Source organism: Athene cunicularia, assembly GCF_003259725.1.
Source record: "Athene cunicularia isolate RWA chromosome Z unlocalized genomic scaffold, athCun1 chrZ_part4, whole genome shotgun sequence".
Lineage (NCBI taxonomy): Eukaryota > Metazoa > Chordata > Aves > Strigiformes > Strigidae > Athene > Athene cunicularia.
The window spans coordinates 1,669,211-1,691,126 of NW_020799145.1; the positions used below are offsets into that span (position 1 = coordinate 1,669,211).

Sequence of the window (21,916 nt, forward strand, 5' to 3'; positions counted from 1 at the left end):
TTTTTAGAAACAAATGGACCAACTGCCAGCATTTTACTGGTTACCTGAAGTCTACTTTTAAAGCATTTAATCTTGTGGAGACACAGTCTTCAAAAAATGAAGGGTTTTTTGGATTTAAGACATTCCAGAGCAACTTAATCTCCTATTTGGACCTAATTAGTGAGGCACAGACACTAGTTCAAAATGCCATGTGTAGGATCTTTGTAACTAGGAGGCTGCTAATCTTTTACGCTATCAACCAGAATTTGTCCTATTCTATCCATTTTGGGTGCTCAGAAAAAATGTGCTATATGTATATAGCATCACTCATTAGGAACCAAAGTGCATAAATATATCTGGAAAGATAGAAAGTGTCATAAATACCTGGAATGTAGCTACATTTATGAATTAATAATTAGGTACCTACTAGAATAATTAAGTACCTACTGTGATGTATTATCGTTGTAGTTTTCACTCTGTTCTCTTGTATGCTAATTAAATAGAGTAACTTGCAAATGGATCTTCCAGTAGTTAGTATAAATTAATGAGGTTCTACTGTATTTGTAATCTGGTAAAATGTATGCTGACAGAAGTTACTTCTACAAGCCATGATTTTGAAATAGTAGTAGTACAGGAAAATGTTAGACAGAGCACTGTTGCTGCAAGGTAGATTCCAAGAGTATGAACATAATAAAACTCAAAACTCCAAGGCTCATATATTTCATTTAATTGATGTAAGAATGCATAATTTTGGGTTATTGTGTAGTTTGTAATAATTTGTTTATTGCTTATAACTCTGCAGGAGTCATTTGCTGAACACTTAGGCTACTCAAATGGTGTCATCAACGGGTAACTCGGTTTTTCCTCTTGTTCATAATGTTCTGTTTGATCTAATATTATTTTTCTAGAAGGTACATGCTAACAAATTCTAGCAGTTTATAGAAAGGCAGAAGAGGCAGAGAACACATATCTCAAAAGATAACAGTACTAGAAGTCTTACATGAGCGTTTAGGACCCTCCATCTTAAATTATGGCAGAGGACAGGCAGAGAAGATTGAAAACTGGTGTCTTCCTTTCCCCTTATTGTGAAAGAGCTTAGATACCATGTAAATTCATTGGAATGACTCTTCAGAGATATCAATTGGGATTTTTTTTCTCTTTCTTGTTACTTTTGCCTTTTTCTTTTCCCTTTTTACCGCCTTTATTCCAAATTAAAGTAGCATTTCTTCCATTATCTGAAATGAAATAAATCTGAATTTTGTGTTTGGCACTTCTTTGTGCAACTGTCTAGGAATGGATGCTTTCTGAAGAAAGATGTATATCTTCCACCTGACCCCCTTTCTGTTCAGGTGTTAATGACATTTCTTTTTTTTTTTTTTCGTTAGCTAATATGCCAGACTCTTTGTCTCCTTAATTAGCATACCAGACTACTCATCTCCTAAACAGTTTACTCTTATGCTGATTATGTAGATACACGTATCAGAAGGCCATGTGTCTTCTAGACTTAAGTATACCATTGCTAGTGATAAATTGTATTTTGAGAGTACAGACACAAGGTTAGGAGAAAATTATGTGAAATTTATTTTTGTAAAGCATATTACTGTGATGCTGATTCAGTCATTGTGGATACTTTTATTGATTTTCTTGGTTATGACTTGCATTTCAGTGCTAAGAGTCTGTTTTGCAATTCATAGCATAGAAGACAGAAGAGCAGCTAACCAAAGGAACTAAACATTGTTCAGAACTGCTAAGGTTATAAGGCTAAAGAGTATACTGTCTGTCAAACTCCTCCCATTATCTCTGTATATTAGTTCAGTCTGGGATATTTCATCTTCATATGCATAGTAGTTGAGTGGAAATTGTTTATAACACGTGCCAAACGAATACAACTTAGAGCTGCAGTAGATGCCAGTTGAAAGCAGAACTATCAGGTGAATGTCTTAACTGATAAAATGCTTATATAGGTGAGAAATAATGTTTGTTTTGATAAATCATGAAACAGAGTTGAGTTTCATAAAGGGAGGTATTCTATGTAGTTGAAAGTCCGTACAGTTTTTGTAATTGAAGAAAAATCCCGTCCAAATGGCAGTTCACATGGCTGTTTATTTTTTATTTTAATCAACATAAACAATTTTAAAGAGAGAAGAGTGCTGTTAGTCTTGTTTATCATAAGTAAATTAATCCTCTCTGTTACACTCTGACGTGATAGTGACTAAAACCTTCTAAATGCAGACTCATTCTGGCATTTACTGTGCTTGTTCTCTTCAACAGAGCTGAACTTTATCGGGCCTCAGGGAAGTTTGAACTACTCGATCGTATTCTACCAAAGTTACGAGCTACTAACCATCGTGTACTTCTTTTCTGTCAAATGACATCACTTATGACCATTATGGAAGATTACTTCGCTTTTCGAAATTTCCTTTACTTGCGTCTTGATGGTAAGCTAAATCATGAGTTAGGAGGTAGCACACTTCATTGGATTGGGCATGGAAGACCTGGGTTCTCTTTCTGATGTATTCCTAGGACATCAGTGCTGTGATGTGACTATACAAAAGTGTAAACAGGTCCAAAGAACTATTTGACAAATCCATGAAGGAACAGTCTGTATGGGTATTTACTGTGAAGTTATGGCAGTAGACCCTTAAGCAGCAACATACTAGAATTTTCCCTGTTCTTACAGACAAGATACTGGGCAAAATGTGCTTTTGCCTCTGTCAGTAGAGTTCATCTTAAGTAATTCTCCATCTCCCTGGCTCTTCGACTGTTTCTTTCAACTGTTTAACCTACAAACCATTGGTTGAGGGATTGTTTTGATGAACACTCAAGTCTGTTCCTGGAATGCAGATTATGTAGAAATTTGATGTTTAGGAGCTGATCTCTTTTTGAAAAAGGTTTAAAATCCAAGGTCCCAATCAGCTGTCACTATCTAAGTTGACTGAAAGTATTCTTATGATGAGAGATGATAATGACAGTGTTTTGCCTAGATTCCAGTCAAATTAATTAATCTGTACCTGTTTAAAGTTCAACTGCTGTTCTCCACAGGATAGCTGAATTGCAGTGACAGATAAAATAGTATCTGTAGTTTTCTTCCTGAATTTCACAGGAAGGTCAGTAGCTTAAATTACTTTATGTGTAGATATATTTTATTACCTTTGAATTAAAAGATGGTTTAGAAGCACAGTGAAGTAATATTGCAGAGAAAATAACTAAACATAGCATATCCCATCTAAGGCTTAAACCTGTTTAAAAGAAGTTTCCATTTTGGCCTTCTTCCATGTTGATGATCTCTGCCTCGTAATGTCCTTCTTAAATACTATTTTCACTTATATCACACATTATAGTATTACATCGGGCCAGGAGCATTTATCAGAAAAAGTTTTTGATAGAAAAGCAGCGATTTTAAGAAAAATACAACAGCATGAATAAAGTGAGAGTTTAAAGTCCTTTTAAATATGCTTTTTGCGGCATTTTAAGTTGATTCTTTGCTTCATACTTTATTTGGAAGAAAAAGCAATGCTGATTCTCATCCTTTACAAATATTAATGAACATAAACTTGAAACACTGTTTTCTTGAATGTAAAATGGGGTAATGAAAGTAAGACACAAATGAGCTGTCTGACTGTGACAGAGGATGTCTTTGTCAAAACTGGCTGCTGAACATAGTGCCATGCTAACAAAACCCTCCTTGCACCTCTGGCCTGCAGGTGTTTTAATGTTTCCATTGAAGAAGGATGAATTATGTTACATCTAAAATGTTTTAAATTACCATACATCATGTATTTTAAAGTGAGTTCTTTTTCATGCTAGAATGTCTATGTCAATATGCAGTATGGTAAATAGAGTTCTGTTTTTGTTTTTTTTTTTTAAGGTTTTGCAGGTAATTCATTAAATTAGTGAGATCGATCCTTTTTTATTCTTTTATTTATTCTTTTATTCTTTTGTGATGACAGATATATTCCATGCTGGAATGTAATATATATGTAGATTCAATCCAGCTGTGTTCTCACATAGGGTGTTTTCCATCCAAGTCATATATGCTTCTTAAGGTAATGAGTTTCTGTGGACCAGAAGTTTGGCTGTGTGATTGTACTGGATCTGACTGGGATGAAGTTAACTTTACTCCTAGCAGCCTATATAGTGCTGTGCTTTGCTTTTGTGGCTAGGCAGGGTTGATAGCACACCAGTGATAACACTCCAGTGTTTTGGCTGTTGCTGAGCAGTGCTTGCACAGTGTCAAGACTTTTCTCTCCAAACCACCCTTGACCGGGGAGGCCAGTAGGCTGGGAGTTGGCCAGGACCCATCTGGGACAGCTGACCAAAACTGACCAAAGGGATGTGCTCTGCAGTAAAAGCTGAGGGGAAGAGGATGCAGGAACATTGCTCGTAACAGCATTTGTCTTCCCAAGCAATCATTACTGGTGCTGAGGCCCTTCTTTCCAGGAAGTGGCTGGACATCTGCCTGCAGATGGGAAGTAGTAAATAAATTCCTATTCTTGCTTTGCTTGCATGCATAGCTTTTGCTTTTATTAAACTGCCTATTTATCTCATCCCAGGAGCTTTTCCATCTCACATTCTCCCCTGAACTGTTGAGGAAGGGGAGTGGGGGGTGAGGGCATCTGGCAGCCAGCTGGTGTCAACCCACCACAGTGACAGAAAAATGTCATCTTCTTTACATGTATTGACACCTGAATAAAAAGAGCAGACTTTCTTTGGCTTTCAGGTACAGAAAGAAGTATAAAAAAGATAAGGCAAACAGTGGACCATGCTAAGGTGATCTATATAGACTGTTGTTGAAATATATTAAATTAATGCAGTCCAGTGCACAGGGCTTGTTTTTTACTTAGAACTTCGTCTGCGTTTTCACCATGATTGAATTCCTTGCCTGCTCTCCCTCAGCCATTGTACACCATCACACTCAAGATAGGACATTTTAAGAATTTTCAGTCCTTTCATTATCATGACTCTGAAGATCAACAATGACATTTTGATAAATCTCTATATACATAACTTTAAAAAATATTTAGATGCTGTTGTGGCCAGGAGGAGTTAGTCAAGACTGGAGCTCTCATCTGTTTGTGTATAGTAACTTCAAGTGAAATTTATGTGAGTCATAAAAAGGTATAACAATGTTAGCCAACATTTTAAAGTCCACTTTTGAAATGTCAGAAGAAATACTTAAAAGAGATATTTAGAGGTCTGCCTCTAAGGTGTGATAGGCAGTTGACCAAAACGTTTGTGGCCAGCGTTTATTCTGTATTACGGAAAATGTGGCAGAGAAGGCAAAGAGCAAGGGGGCTAAAATTTCCTTTCCACATTCTCTGGCAACTGACATTGTATTTGTATTATTTCAGTTTGCATCTTTGTTATAGGGTATTTTTTTTAATTTCTTTTCAGGCACAACAAAATCAGAGGATCGAGCTGCTCTGCTGAAGAAGTTCAATGAACCTGGGTCACAGTACTTTATCTTCTTGCTGAGTACAAGGGCTGGAGGGCTAGGCTTAAATCTCCAGGCTGCTGACACTGTTATAATCTTTGATAGTGACTGGAATCCTCATCAGGTTATTTTTATTTATTTATCTTCATGAAATGTGCAAGTAATTTATGATGCTTTTTTGGATTGCTTCTTTAAATTGGGAATATAGCCTGGGGTGAAAGGGACAGATCCAGGTAAGTCATAAAATTCTGCTTTGAGAGAATTGGTGAGCCAACTGTTACAATCAGGAAATGTTTTGGTTTAAATCAGTGAAGTAATTCTATGTCTGTATATATTTTATCTGATTGTTAGGGAATATTCAGAGCTAGGAGCCTTATAGTCTTGCTTCATTTGTATAACTGTACTCATTCTTAGGACATTACCCTTAGGACATTAGTAAGTAACTCCCCATTATGAGCCTTCAGTGGGTGGGTTGCAATATTTTAGTGAAGGCTGTGCAGAGTGCTGCCTGTATGAGGGCAGCAGTCTTGGCCTGAGACGCTGAATTTGCACTGTTGATGTGAGGGGATAGTAAACCAGATAAAGAGAGTATTAAACCACTTTGGCATATTTAGAAAAGCCAGAAGATGTAACTGAAGTCTATCACTGTGGAAGTACATAGCTATGTGTGTGTTTTCAGCTATTCTGCAAATATATGTAAATCACATCATAGTCAGTGGCCACATGTAAAAGTAAGGGAACTGAAACTAAAAAGAGTTTATAGAGAAGTTCCAACACAGCACTCCTGTAGATGCCATGGTGACCAATTTAAAGCAAGGATTAAGAAATTCAGAGCAATTCTATCTAGAGATTTTAAAAGCAGCTCAGAAAGCACTTAATTCTTTGTATTTTTGCTTGGCTTTACGTCACTTTCACAGACAAATTCAATGCAGAGTACTGTATATTTCAACAGTTGGATAGCAATAAATCCTTACAGTATAGTAAGAATTACAGAGTATTTTCTGGAGTATTCAATGGGAACTTTGCTACATTAGAAAATCATAGAATAATTTTGGTTGGAAAAGAGTCCAGCTGTAAACCTAGTGCTGTCAAGTCCACCACTAAACCATGTCCCTAAGCTCCTTGTCTGCCTGTCTTTTAAATGCCTCCAGGGATGGTGACTTCCCTAGGCAGCCTGTTCCAATGCTTGACAATCCTTTCAGTGAAGGAATTTTTCATAATAACCAACCTAAACCTCCCCTGGCACAACCTGAGTCCACCTTCTCTTGTCCTGTTGTTGCCTGGGAGAAGAGACCAACACCAACCTTGCTACAACCTCCTTTGAGGTCATTGTAGAGAATGATAAGGTCTCCCCTCAGCCTCCTTTTCAATGTATGTGGTTCCTCTTCTCCTGCAGATGAGTGATTTGTTCATTTTAATGAGAAAGTGGTAGCTGCTTGGGTGGGGCACGCAGCACTTAAATGTCATATTTCCAGAAATAAAAACTTATTTTCCTTGCTTTACCATTTCCCTGTGCTTTTGAGAATGGTTATATAAACAAATTTATACTGTAGTTTCTTCCTTACCCGTTAATGCAGAGTACAACTTCAGCTTGCAGCAGCTGCATCATATGTAGTGCTTGGGAAGGGAATTCTGGGAGGGGAGTGCTAGCAATGGTAGCAAAAGCAAGGTTGAGAAATTTATGTGTTGTGAGGTAGCACAAAACTGTGATAGCATTTTGAGGTTAGGTACCCTTCATTATCTGACTATGCTAAAGTAGAAACATATAATTTATAGGAGTTAATAGATGTCTCTTTTATCCAAATAAAATACGTAAAATTTTGAATTAACAAATTCTTTACCTATGACCTGCAGTGTACTTTTTACTTACACCATTTCTTACACCTGACCAAAAAGTAGTAACATTATTCACAGTCTTCTATATATGAACTTTCAATCATGAATATCATATTTAAGCTGGTTTAATACAAATATTTAAAGTTAGAAGCTGATGCAACAGATCAAACAATTTTTAGTTAACATATTTAAAAATTAGCAATGGCATTTCGTAGATAAGTTTAGGTATGGATTTTTCCCTAGTAATTTTGTTGCTTTCTTTTCCTGCAGTCAAGAGATATTTTACTTTAAGGTTCATTCTGTCTTGAACAATCATGAGCTTTGAATAGAAGGGAAAGAATAAATATATCAGCCCTTCTCATTCACTGCACATACTTTCAAGAAGCTTTTGGCTTACTGCATTTACACTGTACAGGTCATGTCCATGTTTTCTCCTTCCTGAGTCTGATGAAGTTTGGGAAAGAAAGCAAGAAGGAATGAACTGTGTGAATTGTGGTGGACTGTCGTTTGAGTACTTCCTTTTTATACTAAAAAGAATTCAGCATTATAATGTCCTTTAAGCAGAGAACGATTTCTGTAGCACACTTACAATATAAATCACTCTCTGTGTTCTTTGTCTAAAAGGACTTGCAGGCCCAAGACAGAGCTCACAGAATTGGTCAGCAGAATGAAGTTCGAGTTCTGCGACTGTGCACTGTGAACAGTGTGGAAGAGAAGATACTCGCTGCAGCAAAGTATAAGCTGAATGTAGATCAAAAAGTTATTCAGGCTGGAATGTTTGATCAGAAATCTTCAAGCCACGAAAGGAGAGCCTTCCTACAGGCTATACTGGAGCATGAAGAAGAAAATGAGGTGATACAGAAATAATCACTAAGAGAATGTTTCAGGAAGTACAGTCATTTTTTCATCAGTTACAAAGATTGTCATCTCCTTTGAAATTAGAAATGTCTTTTTTTTTTTTTTTTTTTTTTTTTTTTTTACAGAAATAGGTTATAATGTAATGGTTATGATGTAATGATATGATTAAATCTTAGTGTAGAGTTAGGCATTGTAACTTAAATTCATTCTGCCCTTTCATAATTTTGGAAAAAAAAAAAATTAAACCAAAATTTTTTTCCAAAATGGAGTATAAAACAGTTCTTAAATCCAATTTATATGTTAAACTAGGTAATCTGATCTGAAACATGCTGAGCAACTAACACTACCTAGATTCAGTCATGAAAGACCCTGCTTACTTTTTTTTGATCATGGGTAAAGTTAAGATCTGCTTTGACATGCTTTGCGTTTTGGGTATGCCAGCAAAATAACTGTTTCTTTCTGGTATTGTGTCCAACCTAGACTTCTGGTTACTGCTTCCTCTTCAAAAAACAATTAGCCGTTAAAAACACCTGCTAAGTCTTTCCTTATAATAGTGGCAAGTGAGGTTATAGAGTCACTGACTGTGTGTCCCTGTCTTTTCATTGTATTCTTCTCTGGATTCGTGATTGTTGCATGGTGAGCCCCTTCTTATGACTGTCACTGCCAAGTCTTCTCTTAATGTGAACAAAATTCAGCTTTTGGATGAACACTGCATTTGGAAGAGAGTGTATAAACGTATCAGTTACACACAGAGAAAATCCCATTCTGCAGTGACTTTTTCCCACCTCGAAAATATCCTGTACTGGTTAAATATGCAGAAATTTCAAGCCTGATTTTGCTTCTGAGTATACGTTTTACCTCTGAATATGGTGTGTACTGAAAGAAAAGAAGATTCTGTAGTCTGTGTTTCACAAGCATCATTCATTATGTGGTGTAGAGTTTCAAAGACCAAGGGGTTTACTTCTTTCAGTAATGAAACCTTGTGTAAACTCTTGGTCTTGTGCATTTAGAAGAAGCTAGTACATCATTAAGATTTTTGTATTGTCGCTTTAGTACTTTTCATAAGAAATTAAAGAAGAGTAACAGTTTTATCAGTAATTGTCTTTTATTTAGGGTGTGAATGCAGAAATGGGGTATGTGCACCATTTTTAAGTAAAACTGTAGTTCTCAAGCAACCAACACTATCTACGTAAGTAGACAGATGAACTTAAAATCAATAGAATTTTTGATTAAGCCTGTGTATTTGTTTTTAAAATTGACATGATTTCTGTTTTCAAAGCCCTGGAAAATACTTAGCTGAAAGTGTTTCAAAAGACAGGACTGTAGTTCAGGCCCACTTGACATGCCATATTTCGTAGATGACTTCAGAGCAATCTGCTTGTTGTGTGTTGTTCAAATACATTTGGTCTGCCACCCTGAAGCAAATACAGATTTAACCAAAGTTTGCTTGCCATAGCCCAGAATTGGTCTTTAAAGCAAGAATTGGTATTGCAGTCTGACTCCTAACAGTCAGACTGATGCTGAAGCTGAAGTTTTTAAATAAAATTATTTGTGGGCAGAGAGTATGCAAAACTTTGCCCAGAACTGAAACTGCCGAGGTAGTAAGAGGGATTGGATTTGCACCATCCTGCACAGGTCAACCATTGTTTCTTCATTGCAACAGCACTGCAAACAAAATCTGAGTATCAATTGAGAGACTGATAAGAGAAAGTAAATAATTTAGAAGTTATTAATACCAAAACAAATTTGGCTTGCAAATACGGAATAGCACATCTAATAAAGAGGCAGTTTAGTGACCACTTTATTATATATTCCCATGCTAAGCATGCTTTAAACTTGCATATCAAAGCTTTTCACACTTGTATGTAGAGCACCATATTCTATTTGTACTTTATTAGTAGTTTTCATAAATTCAGAATCAAAACTCCTCTTAATTTCTTCTGCTTTTTGCTGGGTTTTTTAGCAGTACAAGATAAAGCAAAGAGTTAATTTCTGTGAGCTTAGAAAGATATATTAGAATAATAGGAATGTATGAAAGGTGATTAGAAGTAACTTGTTCATAGAGGCATTTTTTTGTAGTCACTGGTGTTTATAAATTTTTGTTCTGCCAAGTGTACGTGGTTGGCAACAGGATTATTCAGACTAACCACATATGACATGGACACTTGTTACAGCTTCTGCTGTGGGATCCCTTATTTTTCTCATGTCACAGGTTGCCCTATTTGAGATGATAGGAAGCATGTGAAACTTTTGTGATGGTCGCATTGTCGCATTCTTCACTGACCATAAAAGAAGGGATCTGTACTCACTTTTTGTCTGTGTGTGTAACTATGTAACTTCTCTTTCTTGAACCACTGACTAGAAGTAAGAACTAGCTCTCCATCATTTTCCTAGTTGCTTTTTCACATTAAAATTTAAGTTATATGTACATTAAGGTACAGAGGTGTTTTTTCTAAGGTGTAGAAATCTTACCACTGGAGGGAACACAAGATGTGTGGATATAGATAAGGGCCTTTTCTGTTTATCTCTGGGAAAAAAGAAAGCTATGAAATGTTAGTTTTCTGGGTGCTATATGCAGCATTCTGTACTCCTATTTCACTAAGTACAAGACAAGAGTTTTCATGAAAAATTTTAGGCCTGCACCATACTGTAACATAGGTTCAGTAAGCCAGTTTGTAGATTAATTCTTTCAATTGACCTGTTGAAAGATTTGAAATGCCGTGTGCTTTCAAAATAATTCAGGGAGGGAAACTGAATATTGTGGACTCTGATTGTGTTAAAATGGGTGTCATAGCTGCTCAGCTTTAAAATTTTGTTTCAATTCTACAGTTCTAAATTTTTTTTCCAAGGACTGTTTTGTTTTTTATGAAATAATTCATTTTGCCTGAAGTCAGAGGTTCATCTCAATTTCTAAGCTGATAATAAAAGGTCAAGAGAAAGAGGGATTCAGTAAGGGGTTTTTTGGTATAATGATATGTTGGGTTTTTTTTCATTTAACCAGGGCTTCTTCATTCTCCTTGCTTTGACAGCAAAGAAATGCAGAGTGGTATTTCTGAGGGAGTACTGTAGAACAGCAGAACGGAAATGCATGTATTTTAACTGAAGCGCTAACTGTGCTTCTGACCCAGGAAACCACAACCCAGAATTTCCTGGTTGCGTATTTGCTCATTTCCGCATTCTCAGTTTATGAAGGTGGTAATAAGTCCCAATCGTCTCTCTAATTATGTGTTTTGCATTACTTCTGAATCACTGAACACTTAAAAAAAGTTTTTGTTTCATTTTGAGTGTTTCACACGTGTCATGATAGGAGAGGGTCACTGCAACACTGACCTGATGGGGGCTGTTACTTCAAGTTGTCTGTAACTTCTTTCTAATACCTTTACCCATCTGTGTAACCAGGAGGAAGATGAAGTTCCTGATGATGAGACTCTGAATCAGATGATAGCTCGACGTGAGGAGGAATTTGATCTCTTCATGGTAAGGATGATACAATTATAAGTAGAATGTCTACCTAGTGTTTTTAACAAAGCCTTTTGTCATTCAAATTTGGGAAAACTTGAAAAAAAAGGAATAGGCTTTATTTACTGAAGTGCTAAGGCTTGGACAACAGGCCCAAGCCAGAGTTGACCTATAGATGAATCCTGTATATTTTATAACTGAAAACCATTGTGCTAGTAGATATTGTACTAAGTTATAACAACTCACCTATGGTGATGTAAAAAGTGTGAAAGCATTGAAATACTGCAGCCTGAACAACAGGCCCCAGGCTGAAGCTGCTATCTTAGCATGTAGTCATTAATAAAGTATGTAAACTCGCTAGAGCAAGATGCAGCTTAGACAAAATATAATCATTAGTGAGGAGAGAATGTATCCAACTTTCCTTTCTCAGCCTTGTTCAGTATCTGGCCTTGTTAGAAACTCCCTGGGTTTTCTCCCCTGAGCCCTGGCCAGGCTTTGGGTGGAATCCAACAGGAGAATGAAACCAGAAATTTTCTGCTCAAAACAAAGGTGCCAGTTATTCTGGCTTGCTGATTTTGGGGTATATAAGGTTGGACCCATTCACAACGACTTTGGCAGCCTCACCTATGGGTGGACGCGCCGCGTAGGATTTCCCCCTTGCCGGGACAGGCTCTCCAAACCCTCGCTGTAACCGGGGCTCCCCAGTCACTGTGGAACTGGGTGTTGGTAACATATGCAAGTGGTGACATATCTTTTCTTAATCACTATTTTTTCTCTCTCATGTGGTAATGATTTGATGCATTACCCTGTATTTTCCTGTTTGTTGTTTAGATGCACTATTCTGCCTTTTCTTACTGCATGTCTTCTGTATTATACAGTTGCATTATTTGGTTATCACCAGTAAAATACGCCTGCTTTTTTCACTCTCATGTCTGAGTTTAACTGGTATCCTTAATCAACGAAACAATTTACTTGCATTGTTTATCTGAAGAGAGAAGGGTAGTCTACTTAAATACAGAGTTCTTCACATGGCAGAAAGACTTCAGAGATCCCTGCAGACAGTATAGTGGAACAGTGCCAATCTGGAGGAAGAGTGTCATGACCTGAGAAATTTACAGTGCAAAACACTTGGGCTTGCTAATTTTACAACATACTTCTATTTTTCAACGCTTCTTCCAACTTTTGGGCTATGATATGTCATGGACAACTACAGGAACTTAACAAGTTAGTAAATTAGTAGACTGACAGTGCTGTTTTCTTTGTGAGTTAACTGGTTTTGTCAGGGGCCAGTTAGCTACGTCTCTGCTGCTACAAGTTACTGAAGTAGAGCTAGTGACAGTGGTTCAGATGTGAGCAACTAATTTTTACTAGTATTTCCCTTTTCGTTAGTGCTGCTAGAACACAGAATAATTACTAAAACATCAGTATAGGCATGGCTTTTCCTTTTAGTGTGTGTACAATGTTTGGATTGGTGGAGAACCTTTGAGAGTCACTGATACAACAACAGGGGAACACTTAAGTACTTAAGGTAAAGCACCATCCCCTCTAATTCTACAGAGCCTGCTTTGTTCTGCAAGGTGGAACATGTATGTGAGTGAATGAAAGTGTATCAGGTGGTATCCACAGAAGCAACCATTGATAGGTTTTTAATTCCTCACCATCGTCTACTCAAGAATTAATCTGTAAAACTTCACTGCACAAATGTGCAGGGGCCCTTGTTACAGAAGTGACACGTTCAGGTGCACAGCTGGCAAAGGCCATATTCCCTCACACAGTTGTGCCTTTTGTCATTGCTGACTTGCCACTTTAGTCCTTTTGTGCAAAGTTTCATTTAATGTTCTCTCAGAATAACTGAAATGCCTAAAGCTAGGCTACACAGAAAATCAGTGCTTTCAGACACCTGTCTTTTTAAACTTTCTTCAGTGATTTGGGTGTAATGAGATTTACGTGACCAAAACCAAGAGGAGAAGGTGCCATTTGATCCAAAACTCAAAAGGAATAATTTCAGCCAAACGTGGCTGAAAGTATCCTGAGTTCTGTGAGAGTGGATTTGCTGCTGGAAAAAGCTTCTTAGTACTTCTTCTGCAGACCCAGAAGGAAAGAACTAATCCATGGATTGAAAATAGCTGATGAATTAGAAATTTTCTAACAATCTTTCTGGACTAAGTTTGAAGGCTATTAACAGCCATTCAGTAAAAAAGTTGAGGGGCTTAAAGTAAAGACAGTTTTGAGCTGAAATTATATTTTTCACATTAAATTACATTGACGTTTTTAAGGGTGAGTAAAGAGTTGGTGGTAGGTAATAAATATTTGGAGATGCAAAGTTAACATGCTTTGAAAGACAGGGTTTGAAAATACCTCAGATAGAAACAGTGAAGTTAAATATTAATGGCTAAGAAATAATTTTAATTGTTAATAAAGATTTTTTTTTTCATTTTAGTAAACTGTTCAATTATAGAAGAAAAGTCTGAAAAACACATTTGGCAGTCAGGGTTGTTTGTCTTCTTTATATCAGTATTTCAGGTCTTGCATAGTCAGGTAAGGAACACAAAGATAGGTTTATATTTTCCTTACCTCAGTGATACCTGTGCTGCTTCACTCCCTCTGTTAAGGTTGTGCAGTTGTAATCAGAATTCAGCAGACTGCAGTATCCAAGAAAAATGTGTTTTGGTTTGTTCATTTAACTAGTCTTAGAGGTGTAAAAGCATGTATTTTGCTTATTGAAAGTGAGCAAGTCCAAAACAATAGTTTTTGGACAATCAGTTCCTTGAGAAGCATTTCTATGGTCACTTTCCAGTTTAGAAGTATTGTTTGGCATAGATCCTGAGATGTAGCTGTAGAGCTAAGGACACTGTCCAGAAAAAGGTAGTGTACAAGTGGACTTTGTTCCCCCGACTTTTAGAGGCTCCACGTATATAACGACATGTTAAACCTCTAGATAGCCTCAAACCTCAGTGTCTTACTTCTGCATTCATTGCAAATGATGACAATTCATCACATAGTAAAAACGCTTATAAAATATTCAGAGAAAAGTCAGTGTTTCAGTGTGATCTATACAACTCTTGTAATTTCATGATAGTGTGCTTCAGCAAGTGTTACTCTTCCTGGAAAATTTTTTAAGATATATTTAATGTTATATTTACTTAAATAAAGATTCTTGATGTAAAAACTCTTTCAATTGGAAGGACAAATGGGTGCCAATACTCTACTTGTGGTAATGCAGTTTATCTCCTTGAATCCAAAATGGCAATTATAGCAGCAGCTGAGTATATAAATTACTGGGTTTATACTGGGTGTTTTTTTTAAGGACTACTTTAGTTATAATTTGGAAAGTTTAAGATAACCATTCAGCACAGTAGTGCTCTTGTGTTTTTTCTAAACTGGAAGTTTTAGGCCTTGAGTGTGTCACACTTAAGTTCTTCACTTAGGTGTAAGCATCAGTAGCATAGCACTTTTTTTATTTCTAACATTTTTTTTATTTCCAGCATTTATGTTGTAAATACAATTACTTTATTAGTTATAGTAAAATAAGGTAGATCTGGTTTGGAAATACATGTTTTGGTAAGACAAGGGAAGATAGGACCAGAGGTTTCTCAGAGATGAAAGTGGTTTGAGTAGTATCCTAAGAAAAAACAAACAGCTGTTTGTATCTCTTACATCTCAGATTAGCAGAGTGTCTGCAATTCTCCTTCCCAAGCACTTTTATTTCAGAAAACAGCTATTAAAATATACTACCTCAGTGTTCAGTCTTTGTCTTAGGGATACAAACATGGTCATCAGGGAAAAAAAATTAAGTTTCAGCATTCACTTCATGTATTATACTTAATGTCATAATATTATGTCCCTGACTTCACTGAGGTTCTCTGCTAAATAATAGTGAAATCTATCACATCTATCCCCTTTGGGCCTTCTGTCAGTGCAGCTTACTGGTTGCCAAGTTAGCAACTGAAACCAAGACAGCAATAAAACAAGCCACATGTCTGGCTTGAATAAGACATTTTTGAAGAGAATTCAGATTGAATGAGATGTTCTTTTAAAAGGTGAAATATGGAAGTCTGCTATAAAAAACTCAAGGCTATACAGCCAATTCATTGAGATAATGAAGGTTGGGGAAAACCCACATGTATTTATAGTTCCTTCTTGAATGTAGTTGGACGTGCAGAATGAAGGCACACATCTTACAATCCGCTTTTCACTGAGTTTAGAAATCTGATAGTGTATCAGACAAGATGATGAAGACCAGTTGTAAGATGCTGTGCGTGAGGTAGTATTTTGGGAATGCTTGTATTTGAGAAGTGTCAACATGAGATAAGATTCAGCATATTCAACAGTGCCATCATTAAGCCTCAGTTAGTAAATTTGTCTCAGTTTGAGATGCCTCTATAGACAGATAATACCTCTGAATTTTTGCATGTCTGTGTCTTGACTAGGGGTGTAAAGGAAAATTTGTCTAGTTGACATCCTGTATAAGTGCAGGATCATACACACAAGGGAGGGTTTTGCACATAATTGGGAATGCTTTTTACAAATGTTTACTGCCCAAAGCACTAGCCTGTTCTGATGCTACAGCCAATTCTGGTGCCGTCTATTTATGTTAGTTTTTCAGATATGAAAATTAAATGTTCAGTGGCCACCTGTTTGTTTTCTTTGCTTAGCAACTGATTACTGAGTGTATTTAGTACTGTGTGACTCTTCAGAAGTCCTGTTTGAAAAGGCTATTCATAGTTTCTGATTTGGGCTACTTTAAAAAATGCAAATGAGATTCACAGGACCTAGATCAGCATATAGTCAATAAATGTGGATGCTTTCCTGGGAGGGTTATAAAGCACTTCACTGAAGAATCTACAGTAGGTCATGGGAACATATCCTGACTATCCATATCTGTCTTCTGAGGTAATTGCTCACCACATTTGAAATTAATTTATGTATTTATTTCAATTTCAGCTTAAAGTCTTAACATTACCTTCTAATATTCTTAACATTTTACCCAATATTTTTGTATGTGTTTTGATTTTTGCCTAGTGCAGCTGTAGGATCAGGAAAAATTCAGTGGTTTAATCATGTTGGCTTTCTAGCACTGCATAGGCAAGCTTTTCTCTGAATTTCTTTATTTTCTCTCGTAATTAATTTTTTCTATTTTTTTTTTCTTCTGATACTCAGGCTCACAACACTAGTGGGTTTTTTAGTTACTATTTTTAGTTACATAATAATAACACCTTATGGGGATGCCAAGGAATTATTATTTGCAGATCATATCTGTGAATGCAAAGAAACCATAAAGTCTGTACAAAAAAGGAAAAGAGATGTTTAATTAACACAACAGTGTTCTTGTGGTCTGCTTTGAATAACTTAGTTGTTGTTTTATCTCAGTTACTTCAGTAAAAGTTAGTTATGGAGTGTTGAACTTGACGGAAAATCAACCATCAGGTATAGCTGCTTCTTTTTAGAATTGATTTTAGAAGTATTTAGAAGTATTGTGGAAGGGAAATAATGAGGAGGACCTAGTTAAAAGTTACAGGTATCATTAAATAGCCAGAAACTTCCATGTTTGAGTTAATATTTGCCCTTAAAACCGTTTTGTTCATTCCCAACTGCCATTGCAGCGCATGGACATGGACCGTCGCAGGGAGGATGCCAGAAACCCCAAGCGTAAGCCCCGCTTGATGGAGGAAGATGAGTTACCATCCTGGATTATTAAGGATGATGCTGAAGTTGAAAGGCTTACGTGTGAAGAAGAAGAAGAGAAAATATTTGGAAGAGGATCCCGTCAGCGCAGGGATGTGGACTACAGTGATGCTCTCACAGAGAAACAATGGCTGCGGGTAAGTTGTCCCTTTGTTTTGGTTTTTTTTTTTTCACTGTTGAAATTTATTAATTTGTGGTGTTTTTTTTTCTTTTTGAAGACTGCACAATTGCATCAGAGAGAGCACAATATAGTAGTTAAGGCCTAAATATTCTTATTATCCAGCTTTTGCTCCTGTGTTGAAGGCATAAGTAAATTTTAAGCTGCATTACTGAAACTTGTATCGGTGTTACTAGATGCCGGATCAGGACTATGATAGGTTTCTATTGCAACTGCTCTATTGCCATGGATCTTGACATATTTATTACATCTTTAGATACTTTCATAAGTGTCAGCTTTAAGATACATGAAAAATTGTTTTCCAGTGGAGAAGACCAGTGATCAGTGTGTATTACAGCTTTTTGTGCTGCAGAAGCCTATTTTTTTTTTAAATACCTGAATTAAACCCTTTTAAGAATTTAGAAACTTTCTTGTAAGTCTTCTTTCTTTCATGCTGTTTCTTTTCCAAGTCCTGAGCATTTCTTGGCTCCACTGAGATCAAAAATACCATAAGAGATACAAGAATTTAAGACCTGAAAGTAAAGTTTCTAAACTTAACTTACACCAAATCTGTGAATTTGTTGTGGAGGAGGATTCTTGCCATTCTTCTGCAAATACTCATCTAACGAATTCTAATGCATGTGCCTTTTCAGAATAGTAGTAAGGAGTAATATGGAGTTGAGGATTGATTGTTGGAATTTTTTTTCAAAACTAGGAAAGTTAATAACGTTATGATTTCCAAAACATATAGGTAAAATATTGTATGTGCAAAACTAGTCTACATGGTTTGACAGAGTAAGTTTTGTCATACAATAATTACAGACTTAATGCCAAAATGAATATATGGTGTAATTTTTGTGTATAATTTGCTGAAGATATATAGAAATCTTACCTACTTCAGTTACAAATGTGATGTTTGTTAGAGTGCGTTGTGCAATACTATGCTAAAAGCTAATCCAGATTCTGCTGCTAAGTATAAAGTTTAGGGCAGCAAAGGTTTGAATTGTACATCAGATGTAAATCTAAGCAAGTTTATCAAAACTACAGGAGTTTGATACTTGACATTTTCAAGTAGTCTGTGGAGAAGAAAGACCTAGATACATAAACGGCCATCTGGATTCTCAAACATTTACCCTTTCCTACAGTGAAAGTGCTTGTGGTATAGTATATATCTACTCAAGGTCATTTTAAGATAATTGGTTTTAATAATGGAATACTCTGGCTGTGGCAACATGGAAGTTATCTTTGGCTTGCATCTTTTGTGTCTTGAGTTGGCTTTGATATTTTTGTGAAGTGCTTTACTCTCAAAAATAGCAGCCCTAAAAAAAAATTATCCATTTTCTACTCAGGATGAAATTAGCCAGTCCTGTGTCGTTTATAATAGATGTTCATCAAGGCCTTCCTTAGCAGTGAATTTAGAAGAACACATGGAAATGTCTTTTAACTGTTTGGCTTTGCCTTACATTTTACCTGAATTTTCCTGTTGGATTTTAGGCCAATTACTTGTTCTAATCACTCTGGTGATGCAGAACAGGCTTCTACCTTTCTTTTTTTAAGATTGCTTCATATCACAGAAGAGTTGTTTCCCTGCTCAGTCAATTCTTAAGGTTAACAACCAGTGTTCACTAAGTCTTTTCCCATAGTTCCTGTTTTCTGGATCTCTTGATTGTTTTCACTGATTTCTCATAGCTGTTCTACATGTGACTGAAGTTGTTCTTCAAGTTCGGTCAAAAGCTGGACATCGAAATTCCAGGTGCAGTCTTATTTGAATAAGAAGGAGTTATTTTGCATAACTTCTAGGGTACTTACATGTCATCATCCAGTATTTCATTTTCTTAACAGTAAAGGTATTGACTTGGTGTTAAATTTTTGATCCAGTATAAGCTTTTAATCCTTTTTGGTGGATCTGCTTCCTGGCCAGTTTTTCAGAATCATGTTGTTGTATAGTTGATCTTCCCTTCCTAGTAAGAGGATTTAGCATATGCCCTTGTTGAATGATATCCAGGTTTTCTTCACCAAAATTATTCTGAATTTTAAGCCTGCCCTCAGGTCAACTTCTGGTCAGCTTGATGTTCTTTGAAGATTTAGTAGACATATCTTCTATTCTGTCTTCCTAAAGACACTGAAAACACTGAAAAGCAGTTGACCATTTGATGAAAAGCCATTCAGGACTATTCTGAAAACAATTTCTTACCAGCTCCACATTTACTCGGTAGTAATTGTTTTCATTGTTTGCTTCTGAAACTGTTATGTGAGGCCAGGTCAGAAACCTTGCTAGTCAGGATGGTACATATACTACCCCTTTTTCAACATGGCTTGTTAGTTCCCCCCCTCCTCCCTACTGAGTTGTTAAGCATGTTCTCAAATTAGCTAAGTTAAAGCTAAATTAGATTGTTTCACAGTGCATTGCAGTCAGTAGTGTGACTCTACTGTATACTCATTTTAACTTACACTTTCAGGTGGATTTGAGAGTGTGCTGAGAAAAATGCAAGTGTAGGAACTATGATAATTTTTAGACGATATTCAGAGGAATTGTATTTATAGTGTAACACTGCTTAGAAGGTTCAGAATAAAAGCTCCTCTCCATTTGGTGGATACTGAAATCAAAGTCACGTTTTCTGAGTTTTTTCTTTTTTTTTCCATTTGGGTGTGTGTGTAACAGTTCTGTTTCACACCCACTGGCCTGCCACCACCATCACTTTTATGTCTTCTTTGAGAATTGAAGTGTTTGTCTTTCTGTAATGACATCTCTGGAAGACTGTAGAAAAAGCGATAATAATCTTGTACAACATTTTCAAGGGAATCTTTACCTAAACGTACAAAATTGTGGTAGATAGTTTGTAAGCATTTGTATCTTGTGGCTTTGTCACTCTTAAGCTGTCAGGTGAAAGTATTGTGCATATTGCATGAAAACTTTGAATTAATCATTTCATATTAACTTGGATGCAGTGAACTACTTATATCAGTAAAACTGGGAAAAATAGAAGAGGCAACAAGTTCTGAATTAAGCATAGTACTTCAATTCATAAGACACTCTTTTACCCATGTTCTGTATCATGCCACTCTCCAAAGGTAACTATAGATACTTTGATTTTTATTGCAGTGTTACAGAAGAATGAGGTTTATTTACCAGCAGCAGGGGATGCCCCTCATTTTCTCTCTTGCTGTGGCTGCTTTATAGCTATCTTCTCATGGAGTAAAACTCTGCATTTCTGACTAATAAGTAGGTTTCATAGTATCAGTATCCAATCCTCATCTGTCTCTTTTTCTTTGTATGTCTTGGGGTAGTTGACTAGATCTCTTATTTTCTGAGGAGCTTTGCCTCAGTCAGCACTGTGGAGATCAGCTACCTGCTACTTAGACCCCAACCCCCTTGCTGATACACCCAGTACTGAAAAGTCTAATTAAGTGCATGGCAGATCACCACAGTATCTGTCACAGACCTCATGCATACACCTCTGTATGTGTGTATGTATAGTGACCAAGTATGTCATCTCCCTCCTTGCTAAGAGGTCAAGTACCTGAGTTTGGAAGCAGGAGACAAAATAATTACAGAAGCCAAACCAAAGCACATACGCAGTGCTTAGTGGGATTGTGCTGCTGCCCTGAACAACCTGTAATTCAATAACAGCCTGCAGGGAAGCTATAAGACACAAACGGGCTTCATCACTAGCTGTCGCTGCAGCCTGCTGTTCTGTAACTGTTGGCATGACAACGGTATTTCCTAAAAAAACCTAAACCAAAACAAGAGAAAACCCAACCAAAACCAGGAAGGAGGAGTCTTCCTGATCCTGTGAAATATTTGTATTTTGAAAGTATTTAATGGTCTGGAAGATTCTGTCCTTGCACCACTTCTAACTGCAAAATACTTTTGTGGATCCCATGCCAGATTATTTTCTAGAGGGGTCATCTACTAAAGACTGTTACTTAGGGCAGGCTTCAGTATCGGATGATTTGTTTGAGTAGTTACAAGACTCTTAAAACAGTTGCACCTGGATTCAGCTTCTCATTCAATTTAATTGCTGGCTAGGTGACATGAGTAAAGTTTTATTCCCTGGTTGTGCAGTTCATTTGAAGTAGCTTTGCATGCTGGCCAGGGAAACAAAATATTTGAGTCCAAAATGAGCCATGTCTTGCTTACCTCATGCAGACATGCAAAAGTCAACTATTGCAGACTATTACTTTTGTTGATCTAAAAATTGGAAGTGAAATTCAAGCATTTGGTCTGTTATTAGTCAATCTTAAAGAAAGCCTATACCGGTTCTTATACATACAGAATATCTGGTGAATATTGTTTAACGTAACCGTACAAATTTTATTTGCTTTTTTGTTTCTGTTTAATAACTAAGGTAAATATGTTGTATAATAAATCAAACCACCTAGCAGGAAAATGTTGGGCAAGTTTTCAACTGTTGTCTTATCAGTTGGAACCTTACGTAGCTTTTCAATTTTACATACTGTCAGGCATCAGAGGTAGTAAAGTTGGGCCAGCTTGTTACTACGACATG

General features: G+C 36.6%; 1 protein-coding gene across 1 annotated transcript in view; it reads left to right on the top strand.

Moving 5' to 3' along the window:
• SMARCA2 (SWI/SNF related, matrix associated, actin dependent regulator of chromatin, subfamily a, member 2) overlaps nt 1-21,916 on the top strand; it is a 109,630-nt gene that overhangs the window by 54,402 nt on the left and 33,312 nt on the right. Inside the window, exons 22-27 of the mRNA XM_026866823.1 lie at nt 782-828; nt 2,251-2,417; nt 5,374-5,537; nt 7,874-8,101; nt 11,507-11,584; nt 17,170-17,388. Of these exons, the coding sequence (XP_026722624.1) occupies nt 782-828; nt 2,251-2,417; nt 5,374-5,537; nt 7,874-8,101; nt 11,507-11,584; nt 17,170-17,388 (903 nt within the window). The remainder of the gene's footprint in view (nt 1-781; nt 829-2,250; nt 2,418-5,373; nt 5,538-7,873; nt 8,102-11,506; nt 11,585-17,169; nt 17,389-21,916) is intronic.